At 55.4% G+C, this 12,715-nt stretch overlaps 8 protein-coding genes across 8 annotated transcripts; 5 read left to right on the top strand and 3 right to left on the bottom strand.

Annotated features, from left to right (window-relative positions):
* Nucleotide 1: 1 nt before the first annotated feature.
* Nucleotides 2-1,150, bottom strand: CDEST_13504 (uncharacterized protein). The gene is made up of 3 exons (XM_062929660.1): nt 591-1,150; nt 406-498; nt 2-343 (listed from the first exon to the last, which is right to left on the bottom strand). Exons 1-3 carry the CDS (start codon nt 892-894, stop codon nt 276-278), a joined length of 465 nt encoding a protein of 154 aa, XP_062785711.1. The 5' UTR covers nt 895-1,150; the 3' UTR covers nt 2-275.
* A 230-nt stretch (nt 1,151-1,380) lies between these two features.
* CDEST_13503 (uncharacterized protein) lies at nt 1,381-1,860 on the top strand (the record flags this gene model as incomplete). The annotated part of the gene is made up of 2 exons (XM_062929659.1): nt 1,381-1,532; nt 1,599-1,860. The coding sequence occupies 2 exons, from the start codon at nt 1,381-1,383 to the stop codon at nt 1,858-1,860; spliced, it is 414 nt and encodes a 137-aa protein (XP_062785710.1).
* Nucleotides 1,861-2,279: 419 nt separating this feature from the next.
* CDEST_13502 (uncharacterized protein) lies at nt 2,280-3,038 on the top strand (the record flags this gene model as incomplete). Its single annotated transcript, XM_062929658.1, has 3 exons — nt 2,280-2,391; nt 2,549-2,708; nt 2,966-3,038. 3 exons carry the CDS (start codon nt 2,280-2,282, stop codon nt 3,036-3,038), a joined length of 345 nt encoding a protein of 114 aa, XP_062785709.1.
* A 1,008-nt stretch (nt 3,039-4,046) lies between these two features.
* CDEST_13501 (Putative conidiation-specific protein) lies at nt 4,047-4,771 on the top strand. Its single transcript, XM_062929657.1, has 2 exons — nt 4,047-4,495; nt 4,562-4,771. The coding sequence occupies exons 1-2, from the start codon at nt 4,314-4,316 to the stop codon at nt 4,629-4,631; spliced, it is 252 nt and encodes an 83-aa protein (XP_062785708.1). The 5' UTR covers nt 4,047-4,313; the 3' UTR covers nt 4,632-4,771.
* Nucleotides 4,772-4,954: 183 nt separating this feature from the next.
* On the bottom strand, nt 4,955-7,654 carry CDEST_13500 (Putative ABC1 atypical kinase-like domain, protein kinase-like domain superfamily). The gene is made up of 3 exons (XM_062929656.1): nt 6,985-7,654; nt 6,770-6,920; nt 4,955-6,713 (listed from the first exon to the last, which is right to left on the bottom strand). Exons 1-3 carry the CDS (start codon nt 7,383-7,385, stop codon nt 5,391-5,393), a joined length of 1,875 nt encoding a protein of 624 aa, XP_062785707.1. The 5' UTR covers nt 7,386-7,654; the 3' UTR covers nt 4,955-5,390.
* Nucleotides 7,655-8,028: 374 nt separating this feature from the next.
* Nucleotides 8,029-8,897, top strand: CDEST_13499 (uncharacterized protein). Its single transcript, XM_062929655.1, has 2 exons — nt 8,029-8,456; nt 8,519-8,897. The coding sequence occupies exons 1-2, from the start codon at nt 8,094-8,096 to the stop codon at nt 8,894-8,896; spliced, it is 741 nt and encodes a 246-aa protein (XP_062785706.1). The 5' UTR covers nt 8,029-8,093; the 3' UTR covers nt 8,897.
* Nucleotide 8,898: 1 nt separating this feature from the next.
* Nucleotides 8,899-10,638, bottom strand: CDEST_13498 (Putative pex19 protein). Its single transcript, XM_062929654.1, has 4 exons — nt 10,168-10,638; nt 9,902-10,110; nt 9,287-9,844; nt 8,899-9,230 (listed from the first exon to the last, which is right to left on the bottom strand). The coding sequence occupies exons 1-4, from the start codon at nt 10,307-10,309 to the stop codon at nt 9,135-9,137; spliced, it is 1,005 nt and encodes a 334-aa protein (XP_062785705.1). The 5' UTR covers nt 10,310-10,638; the 3' UTR covers nt 8,899-9,134.
* Nucleotide 10,639: 1 nt separating this feature from the next.
* CDEST_13497 (Putative ubiquitin-conjugating enzyme E2, ubiquitin-conjugating enzyme/RWD) lies at nt 10,640-12,311 on the top strand. Its single transcript, XM_062929653.1, has 4 exons — nt 10,640-11,341; nt 11,394-11,557; nt 11,638-11,661; nt 11,721-12,311. Exons 1-4 carry the CDS (start codon nt 11,307-11,309, stop codon nt 11,972-11,974), a joined length of 477 nt encoding a protein of 158 aa, XP_062785704.1. The 5' UTR covers nt 10,640-11,306; the 3' UTR covers nt 11,975-12,311.
* The last annotated feature ends 404 nt before the right edge of the window (nt 12,312-12,715 follow it).

Genomic DNA, 12,715 nt, shown 5'->3' with positions numbered 1-12,715 from the left:
TAGGAGAAATCAAAGGAGACACAGGCAGCGGAAGAAGCACATGAGGATTGGAGCTGCCCGGCGAAGAGACTTTGTTCGCTTCACATTGTGTACATCTATATCAAGATATATTTTGAATGGCCATCCACTGGCCCATTTCCCCAACTTATGTACAATGCATCGTATCCGAGACATGCGCGCCCTAAGCCTCATGCATCCTGACATGCATCCGAAACTGTGCCGCCGCCCCTGACTAAAGTCTTCTCGCCAGTCAGATGGAAAATCTAGAGGGGCGTTTACCTCGTCTTGCTGTGCACACATAACGCTATCCCAGAAAGGGACAACACCATTCCGACCAGGGTTTCTGTAAATGTGTCAGCCGTGCGGCCGCCCAATCACTTGGGGCGCGCGAATTGAAACACCTACGTCGACTAATCACTTTGCTCTCGACCCACCAGTCGCCGATGACGGTGAAGAGGAAGGCCAGTGTGTTGACGATGGGCACCGTCAAACTCAATTCTTGTTGTGAAAAGATCAGTCATCAGTATTGGTTATTCTCTCTCTTTCCCTTCCCCGAGACGTCAACGAATGATGGATGGAGAGCGCCTTACCGGCCTGCCCGATGAGCAGGAAGAACCAGACGCTGCCCGTCAGGTTGATGAGCAGCGGCACGGCGTAGCGCGGATTGCGCAGAAGGTCGAGGACGCCGAAGAAGGCGCCATAGATGCGGCTGCGGAGCCAGCTCCGGCGGACGGCGTCGGACTCGAGGACCGGGTGCGGCGGCGGGTTGTGGTCCTTGGCGGCGCGGCGGATGAAGGGGGTCGTGAAGCCCCAGGCGAGGCCCACGAGGAGGAAGCCTGCGACGTAGTTGATAGCCGCGGGCTGGGGTTCGGGGGTGGCGTCCGGTGATGTCATTGTGCTGGTGGTGAGGGTAGTGTGAGTGTGCGAGTATGGGGGTGCGCGCGCGCGTGTGTGTTGTGTTGGTTGTATTTTGGGGTGGAGGGGGGTTCTGCAGGTGTTTGCAGCTCAGTCGTGAGGTAGGGTTACATCAGCTGAGCCCCTTGTCCAGCAAACGTTTCTCACCAAAAGTGTGAGAAGTGACGGAAGGGATTGACGATAACCGGTACTCCGGGGTGACGGAGGTGACGGAGGTGACGGAGGCAACGGAGACTGAGATGGAGTGAAGTCGGATGCAGCGAAGCCCCAGCACAGCCACGCGGGACGGCGAGGTGGGGGCTGGAGAATCAAGTGGTCAGTGCTCTGGGCTCAATAGCCGCCATGGAGAGATGTCATTGGCCGAGAAGATACCTTAATTGACAGGGGGCCCTGCTGCGGCAGCAGCCGAGCGGCTGATTTCATCTTTTGGCGCGGTTTTGTTACCCCTTCTTTCTTTTCACCTGAATGATGCATCACTCACTGAGACACCACCGGAAAGCGTATCGCAAGAGGCCTCTCGCGGAACCTTCAGAGAGTCACATCTCGAACCTTACCCGAACAAGACGCCAGCCAAAGAGACAAAAAATACTAAATAATCCTGGACGTACCCAGGTCCGGTAGGGTCCCACTTGGTCTCTCTCGCTGGCTGCTCTGGCGGTCAGTCAGCTCGAACGAGGACGAAGTGGCTTGCATGAAGTCCCGTACCCGTTCGGCCAATGGGAGCCACGAGGGCGGCTGTCGCAGCAAAACAAGCGCGATATATCGTCCGACGGGGGAGTGTTGGGGGCCGCCGCAGGCGTGAGACGCTTGTGGGAGGCAACCTCCGAAGCACTTGAGCCGCCAAGCCGAAGAGCAAGGTCGGGCTTCTTGGTTCTTATTCGTCGTCAGACCGCGCTATTTATCCTCGTTTGCGAGCCCCCCATTGCGCTTTCGCTCCGCGGCTGATACGGCGGTTTTTTTGTCCGACCGATGGGGCTCGCCAAATGCGGTCGCGTGTTTTGGTCAAGCTACTGGCTTGCCGGCAGTTGATTTATCTTTCGTCTTTTCAGATGACGCACAACAGCATCTGGAGTGATTGGCGGTGAATCAACCCGGCGGCCGGCTCGTTTAGTTTCTGGCTGGCTGTAAATGCCAGTGCGACGCAGCAAGCCATGTTGGGGGCCAATTGGTCTTAAATTCGATTAACAAACCGTCCCTAATCTCAGTCATACGAGATCCATCGATCTGAGGATGGAGAGGAAGAGAAGGAGTTTGCAGTTGACCTCCCACTGCTTGGATTTATCAATCTATCCACCCCCTCTTTCGTTTCCATTTCTCTTCCCTGTCGAACGCTGGGTAGACATCTTTTGACACTCCCCTCTCCAATGCTCTCGCGCCGGACAAAAAGCTCCTGTCGAGGGGTGTCTGTGCTCTTTCAACATGCATATTTTCGCCTTGGACCTATCAGAGACCTAGTCGCTGACATCACCACCTCCGGTGCGATGAATCACCATCCTCATCCCCTTTCCTACTAACCACCGGTGAGGCGGAGATCTACATCAGCCGCATGTCCAACGATGTGCCGTAGCGCCGGCCGGCCGCTTTGTTGACAGTGTTGTCTAGAGCGCGCCATCGCAAACTCAGCCCAGACAAGACCGGATCCCCACGTCGGCTTGGGAAAGTTGGCGTCTTTTGCTCGGGGCTAGGGGTTTTACAGCGGTACCTTGCATTTCCTCTCAGATTCCCATGTCAGATTTCGATCTCAGATTGCCTGGTGTAGATGCGGCAGAGACCAGCATTCGGTTTGCGGCATGGTAAGTGCTAGGTCAAGAGTCTCGTTTTTGTCTGGTTTTCTTGTCACTGTGCCCCGCACAAGCTATCCGTGTTGGTATGACCAGCCGCAGGCCGTTTGCCATTGGTCTTGTAGGGGAAACAGGACTTCAAGCGTCTTACGTCAAGCGTCGTTGGTACTTACTTTCTTATTCCACCCGAGAGGTGCTCACCAGCCATCTCCCTTTACCTTGATGGTAGCAGATATGGGGGGGAGAAGAAAAAGTTAATGGACAAACAGGGGAGCATATCCTCGGCCGCATCGCCAGCCCAAGGTTGGATCGATCCCCCTGTGTTCTCCGGATGCAGCATAGCATTGAGGGAAGTTCAAACGGAAGATTGGTCGATGAGAAGAAGCCCACACATGCAGACATCCACACCCAGCCTCTAAGAAAATGAAGTTTCTGAGGCACGTAGCTAAGGTGGTCCTTCTTGAGGTTACGTAGGTATACAATACGGAGGGAAACACAGTAAAAACACACATGCCCAATGCTGGAGCACTGGAACACTGGACATCTCTTGGGGACCCTGGAGGTTTCGTCTCGCATTGTACCCCCTCTCCCCACATAAGCGACGGTTCGATCTGACTTCATCCCGCTTCATCGATCTGGAAAGTATGGGAGGGGGTCGGACGGACATGGGCCAGGTTCCCCTAGCGTCGTTGCCTGCATCACCTTGACCATGCGTCGTTAAGTGACAATTGTGATATCCTAAGGATTTGTAAGGCCAAACGGACCGGTTCCTTAACTGAGTATACGCTGACATTAACCCGCACAAGCATCTTACCCTAGCACCATCTCTGTTACTCTCATTCCCACAATAGTCTGCCTGCCATTCCACATGTTTCCAGGCACGCAAGCACTGCCGCTTGGTCGTAAGCGGAATAAGAAACGACAAGCAGCAATGAAGCCACAGAACGCACCAGGGTTTCTCAATCACCTTCTCGATCACCAGCTGGAATCCCCAGATTGAGATGGCTCCCCTACCAGACTATGAGCGTCATGACTTTGCACAACCGATCCGCCCTCATGATCGATGATCGAAGGGAATGAAGCCAAACGTACTTCCAGAGAGCTCGGGCGTTGTTGGCCTGGTAGCGCTGCTATCCTATGCCGCCATTGCATGCAGGGGGGCCAGGGGTCAAGTATCTTTTACCCGTCTCGTCAATACGCTTGTTGGTACGAAGTGGGCTGTTTGTGGAAGCAGGAAACGTGAAAACGCCGTTGTACACAAGAGGCCTTTGCAAAAAAGTCTATGATGCCATTCGCCTCCGTTGTAGCTGTAGGTCTCCTTCCTAGCTGTTGTCGTAACTCTGACGCACACTTGCGTGAGTGCCTGGGAGGTGTGCTTTGTCTTGTGTTGTCCTCTTGTGACTGACTTGCGGATCAAGCCTTGAACACCATAGTCGACACAATCTCAAGAGATCTATAAGAAGAGACCATCCGACACCTCTGGAACCTGTCCCTCTTGTCTCCATCATCACAACAACACCACCAACAACAGCTATCAACCAAACAATCACAACTTCGCTTTCAACTGCTTCCATTACCAAACTTTCCCACTTCAAACAACCACCAACACTCTTCAAAATGCCTACCGAAGCTCAGATCGCCGGCGGCCACAAGGCCAACATCAACAACCCAAACACCTCCGAGGAGTCCAAGCAGAACTCCAAGAAGATCCTCGACAACGAGTTCAACGGCGGCGACGTCGCCAAGGCCGGCGACGACGAGCAGAAGAACCCCGGCAACGTTGCCGGCGGCCTCAAGGCGTGAGTTACTCCTTGTTGCTACTCGAATGGCCCTCATGCAAATATGGACTAACACGGTGTCTGCAGTACTCTCAAGAACCCCAATGTCTCCGACGAGGCCAAGGAGTCCGCCAAGGAGCGCCTTGACAACATGTAGAGCTGTGGTGTTTTGCGATACCCATACCTCGCCCAACTTGGAGCGATGAGTAGGAAAGAAATTCTGATTTGGTCACTGTATTGTGCCATTGTCTGTGCGGTCTAGCCGTCGCAGGTGGTAATATAAATATTGTGAAACAATTTTCTCGCGCCATCAAGTGATATTGTTCATAATATTCTGAGAACTATTGGTTGTGCATGCCACTGCATACAAAATCATGTTGGGTTGAATCAAATTAACAAACTTCGTGTTACAACTAATTAGCTGCCCATGTTGTTCATCACTAGTCATATCAACATTTGCTGAATGATGTATTACAGTGTCTAGTGTATTCCGAGTGTTGTACAAGCCGGTTGAAGTATCTATTGATACCTATTTACAGCATAATTTGGTAGCATAAATGGCCATGAAATCTCCTCCGGACGAGGTGCTTTGTAAGCAGAACTGACATAGACTTATCTCTTCATGTGCCATTACGACCTCCTACTTGATCATTGGACTATTGTCGTCAAAGATCGATCGTGCGGTATCGATGGAAAACCGTGGGATTAGAAAATACCGTAGCAAAACATCGATGTGGACATGATTGCGTATTCTCCTGGGTTGGCGCATGCGCCCCGACGGTTGGATGGGTTCCAATTCCGAATGTAATCAGGCTCAGATGAAGAAACATAAAGTGGAACAAAAAAACGAGCTCGTCGTATACAAACAGCGGCTAAATTACAAGTCTATAGGTCTAAGTTCCAGGTATCACATACTTCACATGCCCGGGGCCGGGAACTCAACGCCCTTCAGGCCGAGAGCCCTCTTGACGCTCAAAAACAGCTCAAAGGCGCCGAGCTTCACCTCGACCCTCAGGAAGCCAATCCACGCCGAGACGAGGCGGAAGGTGTTGGGCGGCCACAGCAGCGAGCCACGGCGCTTGAGGTCCTCGAGCTGCTCCTCGAACACGGTGCGCGTGCAGTAGCGCGCGAGGATCAGGAAGGAGCGGATGGGGCCCTGGCGGGTGTGCAGGTTCTCGTCGAGACTGCGGGTGAGGTCGTTGGTCTTGAGGATGAGGAGGATGATGCGCGGGACCTGGCCGAGCAGCTGGACGAGGTCGACGATGAGGCCTTCCTGCAGGGCGTCGCCCATCTCCTTCTTCTCGTCGGCGGTACGGGTCTGCAGGACGGAGCCCTCGCTGTTAAGGACGCTCCAGTCGCGGCCCGTGATGGCTGAGGCGAACAGCGGGAACTGCTCGTCGTTGATGTTGGCGACCTCCTTGGCGTACGTGCGCATGCGCTTCATGTCGCCGTCGATGACGGCGAGCCACATCTTGGCGTAGGAGCGCTGCAGGTCGCGCGGGATGTCGCGGTAGAGGCCATGGTCGTACAGGATGATGTCGAAGTTGTGGCCGCCGCGGAGGCCGCGCCGGGACTCGTTCTTGCGGATCGCGAGGTTGCCGCCGTGGGGGTCGCAGTGCAAGGGGGCGTCGTGGCCGAAGATCATCTCGTTGAAGATGCGCGCGAGGCAGGCCGAGACCTCGTCGCGGTCGATGCCGTTGGCGTCGAGGTACGCGAGATCGTCCAGCCGGTGTCCCGACACTCTCTCCATGACCAGGATGCGCTCCTTCGCCCAGAGGACCCCGGGGACGACGAGGGGGTGCTCCGGCAGCTTCGCAAAGTGCTCCCGCGTGCGGTTGGCATTGCGCTCCTCCTCCCTGAAGTCCAGTTCTTTCGGCAACGACACGTCCATCTCGGCGGACAGCCATTCCAGGTCGTACTCGGGGAAAAAGCGCTTGAGGGTCGAGAAGGTGAACCGTGTCAGGGCCAGGTCGAGCTGAGACCACTGACCGAGGCCGGGGTGCTGCACTTTAACGGCGACGGGCATGCCCGTTTCCTTCACCGTGGCGGTGTGTACCTGGGCGAGAGACGCGGCGCCAATCGGTTCGTTCGAGAACTCAGAGAAGTAGTCCCACAGCTCCTTGCCAATGTCGTTCCGGAACATCTCTTCGATCGATTCGAACGACGACACGGGGCATTTGTCCTGGAGGGGGATGAACGTGTTGGTCCACTCTTGCGGGAGGAGGTAGTTCATCGCACTCTGTTCGTCGGTCAGTCTCCCAGTTTTGAAGAGAGCACGAGTTGGGGGGCTCTTACAAGGTGCTGGCCCAGCTTAATAAAAATGCCACCGTTCTTCTCCAAGACCTTCAGTGTTCGATCGGCGCATCGTTGGTGACAGTCTTTCAGAATTCTGGATTGCAATTCGGGATCTTCAATCTTTTCCTTCTGGTTGAGGGTTGTACGGTAACTACAAGCGCATTAGCAAGAACTGAACCGTGATGGCGTGTCTCCGATAAGGGGGTTTGCCGTACTCGTTGATGCACACCGCAAGGGCGGCAGCGACCCGACCGGCGCGCTCCGCCGCCTCATAACCGTGTTTGATATCGTCGGTGAAGGCGAGAGCGCCCGCAGCCGCTGCGCCGCCACCAGAAGCAAGAAGCAAAACGCGGCCGCCCTTCCGGCCGCCACCGCTACCGCTACCGGTACCGCTGCTACCGTTCTTCGGTACCGCTCTCGCAACAGCGGCCCTCGTGCTCGTCGACGAGAATCCGCGGGTGGCGTTGTTGCCGAACCATTGCTGGCGTTGTGACGACCGGCTATATTGCTGCTGCTGCTGCTGGGCCATCGGGCCGGCGCGACATTCGGAGCAGGTCCATGGCCGCTGGGTGGCGAGGCGGCGCAACGGGAGCGAGAACACGGAAAAGGCTTTCATCTGGACGCTGGCCAGCTACCGCCAATGAATAGACAAACGCAAGGGTGGTTTGCACCGACGCTCATTCTACGAAGTCGTGTTGGGGCTTTCGGGGGTTTGCAAGTGGCATGCAGAGGCGATTTGGTCTTCGATATAAGATAAAGGCGTCTTTTCCCAACAGTCGCTACAGATAGTGGAGTCCTTCCAAGGGATCCAGTTGCTTCGGGGTGGTGCGGTCCAGAGCTAACTAGTCGAATGTCATGTCGTCAGGCGATTTTGCCAGATGCTCTTTTTTTTTTTTTTTTTTTTTTGCTCGGCGGCTGCTGTATTGTTGGGGGAGCGTGACCCCCGGTCGATCACTCTGCCTCGGGGTCCGATCGGGAACCGCCGGGATCAAAAGGTTCTGAGCCCAGACCGCTGTATTTAATTTGCGATGCATGGAATCATGGATGGACATTGGACGCTCTGTTGCTGGATCGCCGCGGGACCTCTTTAAGTGGATTCACGTGCTAATCGTCAATACAAGCCACTTTTGTGGCGTCGGACGCCTTCCGTCGCGTCTCGGTCGCGTTCCCATGCTTATGCCACACCCACGGTGGTTCCCTAATTAAGCAAAGAGGCGACAGCTGCAGCACTTCTCTTACATCACAACCAGCGTCTTGAGCTACTTAGACTCGCTTCTAAACCATCACCTGCAACGCCGCCCACCTTGCTGTTATCGCTAGCTTCATGCCAGAAAACGAATACCCAGAAACACGGACATCCGCAAACATGTTCTCCGTCTCTGGGCCTGTACCAATCTTCACTGAGCGGACTTCGTGGGACTTCAGGCCCGCCGTGCCGTCACCACTTTCGTCGTCGCCCATCCGCGCGGCGTCGCCCCTCTCGTCCATCGACGACAACACCGTTCGGCACACACAATCCTCGCCCATCTCCCAGCCAAAGTTCAAGTATGCATCACGGCCGGCGAGGCCGAACCCGGTCGTCCGCAAACGCGAAGAGGTGCAGGAGAGCAGGCGAAAGCTGTTTCTGCAGAACGTGCGGCAGCGTGCCGATGACCGTTCCTACCAACGGCGAGACATGGAGGGAACCGTACGTGGCGTAATGCTCCGCATAGACCTGAGACGCACGATGCTGACATTTTTCTTCTGAAGCTTCTCAAGTCAGACTGGGACCGCGACATGCGACAACGGTTCTACGCCAAGCAGCTAGAGGGAGACGCAATGTATTCTGAAGCAGACATCGATGACGCGGCGGCGATGGCTCAAGAGCGCGCACAGCAGATACCCGAGGACGTTGATGATATGATGGTCGACACTATTGCACAGGAAGAACAGGATGAGCTCGACGCGCTGCTATTGTCTTACGACCAATCTTCCGAACCGCGGCATTCAGCTCACTCGTCGCAATCCACGCAATCGGATCCCTTCAACCTTTCTGACGATGAGGATTACGACGCACTTTTCATGAACTTGGTATCACAGGAAGATAGTGAACTGGACGCGTCTTCACAGCAGATGGACATGTCTTGAAAGAAAGTTGAGTGCTGTGGTCTGGACTGGAGTTGGACAACTTCGGTCTTTGCATTTGTACAATGGCGTTGAGTCAGGTATGGCTTTGGGAATCTGATTTGCTTATGGCGTTGGGCCTCTTGATAGGCGGACGGATAACGGTATGGATGGCTTCTCTGCATGTGCATGACCATGGCAAAGAAAGTCATGGTCTTGGTGGTGGGATTATATATCAGACGCCGGTCGCAGTTGTTTCCAATTATTGCGGATTACAGCTCTCGTCACCGTTGAACGCATCCTGTGCTGACGGCATGTCGCCAACCAAGTCTGATGGCGGTGATCCGGCAGCTTGCATCTGTCACATGTCAGTGCCGGGAATGACGAAAATGGCGACACCAGTCTCCCGCTTACCTTTTGCATCCTATCGACGATGTATTCTCTGTCCGCTGAGTTGGAGTCTGCGTACGTCTTCTCTTCAAACTTGGCCACGATCTCCTTCACCAGAGCCTGTTGCTCCTCGTACCGCTTGAGATCTTCCGCAGGCGTCTTGGCGCGGTTCTTTTCGAACCACTCGGGGAATTTGTCGTTGAGCTCTTTCATGGGCTCGTACAGGATTTCCTTGTTGGTGAGCTGCTCCATCATGCCCATGAGCATCTTCGAGAACTCCTCCTCGCTGCCGCCGCCGCCTTCCATGTTGCCCTCTCCGAACTGCTTCATCATCTCGGCAAGGAGGTCCTCGGTAGAGGATTCTGCCGCGGCCGCCGTAGCCTGCTGACCCGACGCTTGCATGCGCTCCATGGTCTTCTTGATAGTCTCCTGGAAGGACCCGTCGGCGATCGGATCCGAGGCCGGGGCTTTGCTCGAGGAAGATGTGGGCCGCGGGTGCGCTTGCCCCTCAGACGACCCAGCTTCCCCTGTAGCGGCGCTGATCTGCTTGAAGACGTTGTCAAATTGCGCCTGCATTTCCGGCTGTAATACCTGGTTAGTTGATGGGGGCGAGCAAGGACGAGGAGGGGGTTTCTCTACATTTTTCTCGAACTCGCCAATCAGGTCAGCCATGCCAGCCTGGAGCTGCTTCGCGAAGTCGTCGGATGAAAGCATTTCTTCCAACGTCTTCTCATCAACCTCATCTTCGGTGACCGCCGCGGGCTTTCCAGGACCAGTCGCAGAAGACGCGACTGGTTGTTCGGGTTTCTTGGTGTCTACATTCACCGCGGCAAAGTCGTCAAGCATGTCTGGTAAGAGTCAGCGCATGAAATGCTGTGATCCCCAGGCCTGTTTGACAAACATACCGTCCAGGTCGTCCAGATCATCCTCGTCGGGGTCAGGCACGTCGTCGACCACATCCGCCGGCCTGTTCTCTTCAACAGCTGGTACCACGGGCTTAGCCTCGCCCGTCGTCCCCGCGCCGGCTGCGCTGCCGTCCTTCTCCATCGTGACGGGTGAACTTTAGGGCGTGAACCGAATTTATGCGCGGCGCTGTTTGCTTGAAGAGGGCTTAGGTGGACGGTGTCCAAATATATGTAAACCAAAAGAGACCGGAACAAAGCACGCTTCTAGACGCAGCCGGGGCAACGTGTGTCAGTCAGTCGTCCGGCGCGCAGTCGCAAAGCGGCAAAGACCGACAGGACCTTCAGGATGCTGCAGGTAAAAGACGATCGCGCAAGGGCTAAAGGGGTAGGATATCCAGTCGCACGGGGCTGGGATTATGGCCTTTGTACGTGCAGAAAGATGGGCTGTCAGATGAAAGCCGAGGAATTGGGCCTGAAGCTCCTTGTCTTGCATCTGGGCAGGTCCATCCAAAGCCCCACGTCGGATTCCCAGGGCCTCGCACCCCGCGCCCGACGCGCCAACCCCGAATGTGGTCTAGGGCGGGGTCCTATATCCATTCGGCCATTGGATGAGTGACGTCCCCCCCCCTCTCATCAGTCTTGCTACCTAGTATCCTAAGCTTCTGCCGAAGGTACCGCGGTATCTCACCTTTACCACCACCAGAAAGGCACGCGACTTTCGTTGGAAGGTACCTGGGAGGCACTACTCAGTAAGTACACACCCTGAAAGGTACGTACCGCTGTCTCAAACCTTTCCACCGCCTTCCCTCTCAGCTGGCGCATCCAGTGAGGCAAGTGCAACTGTGCAAGGCGACCTTTTCGACGCCTTCCTTACAAAGCCGCGGACTCTATCTAAAGATTCGCTGAACAAGTTCCAACCTGCCCTCAGCCTTGTCTCGCTTACCTATCTCACCGATTCATCAAGCCACCGGCGTCCAAATCTCCGGGCTTTCGTCTCCCAAGAGCCACGAGGCTAGTCATCCCGTCTTTGCACATCAGCCGCAGTTTTCTCCAGTGACACGCGAGCGAGACGCCGCATACCACCTTCGGACGCCATCAGACAACCCTCCCGAAACGCAACCGTCACAACCATCGTCGCGATGTCGCTGTGCCAGAACAGACTCCAGGAAGAGAGGTAGGTTGCCTGAGTGCACCATCTCGCCGTGGACGAGTCTGACAGGTTACAGGAAGCAATGGCGCAAAGACCACCCCTTTGGCTTCTTCGCTAAGCCCCAGCGTAATGCCGCGACGGGCACGCTCGATCTCAAGGTCTGGGAATGTGGTATTCCGGGCAAGGAGAAGACCATTTGGGAGGGCGGCTTGTTCAAGCTGACAATCACATTCCCTGAGGGTGGGTAAACAACCTTGCGCATCGGGATCGTGGGTTTTGAGCAAGCGAACCTTTGCTGACTTTTCCCATCTCACAAACAGAGTACCCGACGAAGCCTCCCAAGTGTGAGTTACCTACCAATTACCTCAAAGATCGAGTCCTCCGACTGACAAACATTGCACAGGCAAATTCGTCCCTCCCCTGTTCCACCCCAATGTCTACCCCTCCGGCACCGTTTGCCTGTCGATCCTGAACGAGGAAGAGGCGTGGAAGCCCGCGATCACGGTGAAGCAGATCCTGCTCGGCATCCAGAACCTGCTCGACGATCCTAACCCTGAGTCGCCAGCCCAAGCTGAGGCGTATAGTTTGTTCAAGAAGGATAAGGCGGAATACGAGAAGCGCATCAAGCGTGTCGTGAGGGAGAACCCGGCGCCCTAGATGGCGGGGGCATTCACGGGGTAAATAGAGTTAGGCGATGACAACGTCGTGCCCGTAGGCATGGCTTCGGAGTTACGGGGAATACCATACGGTCTGCTTCTCTGCTTTCGGGCTGGTCGATGATGCTGCCATGAGGGGTTTTGGGGCGGACAAGAACAAACAGACAGGCAGGGAAACAGGTCTAGACGTCGAACTGCTACGATTGGATTCTCTGCGCAGACGTTTTTTTTTGGCCTTCGTGACAAGAATGACGCGGACAAAAGTCGGCCTCTGGGTGACAGTAGTTGCGGCGATTTACTTGATGACTCTTCTGGCGGTGGACCACGCTCCGCTAATCCGTGGTGGGAGGCGCACCGTCTTAACCTCAGTGAGGTGGATATTTTACCGGAACTAATACCGCCGAGCACTTGACTTTGAGCTTGCCTCCACCATAGCTTGCTTGGCATGGGACCTGGAACCCTGACACGAGGGCTGGTGACGAGTAAGTTCGCCTAGAGTCAGGACTCAAGGCTCAATCAGAGCGGGCGCATTACAGTTGTAACGGCGGCAATAACACGGTTGCCCGTCCCCCTCCTACCGAGACTCAGTGACTGTCCCGGAGAAAGAGAGGTCTAGCCGTCGCCGTTGTCGCTCCAGGGTCGTAACTACAGTATATCCCGTCTTCGTGGCACCAGGCGGTAGACTCTTGAGGAAATCGCAGCGCCACAGCGTCTCGGCGCTCCCGTTGGTGGGATGGGTGAG

Source organism: Colletotrichum destructivum, chromosome 9, assembly GCF_034447905.1.
Source record: "Colletotrichum destructivum chromosome 9, complete sequence".
Taxonomy (NCBI): Eukaryota; Fungi; Ascomycota; class Sordariomycetes; order Glomerellales; family Glomerellaceae; genus Colletotrichum; species Colletotrichum destructivum.
This window is presented reverse-complemented; position numbering and strand designations above follow the sequence as displayed.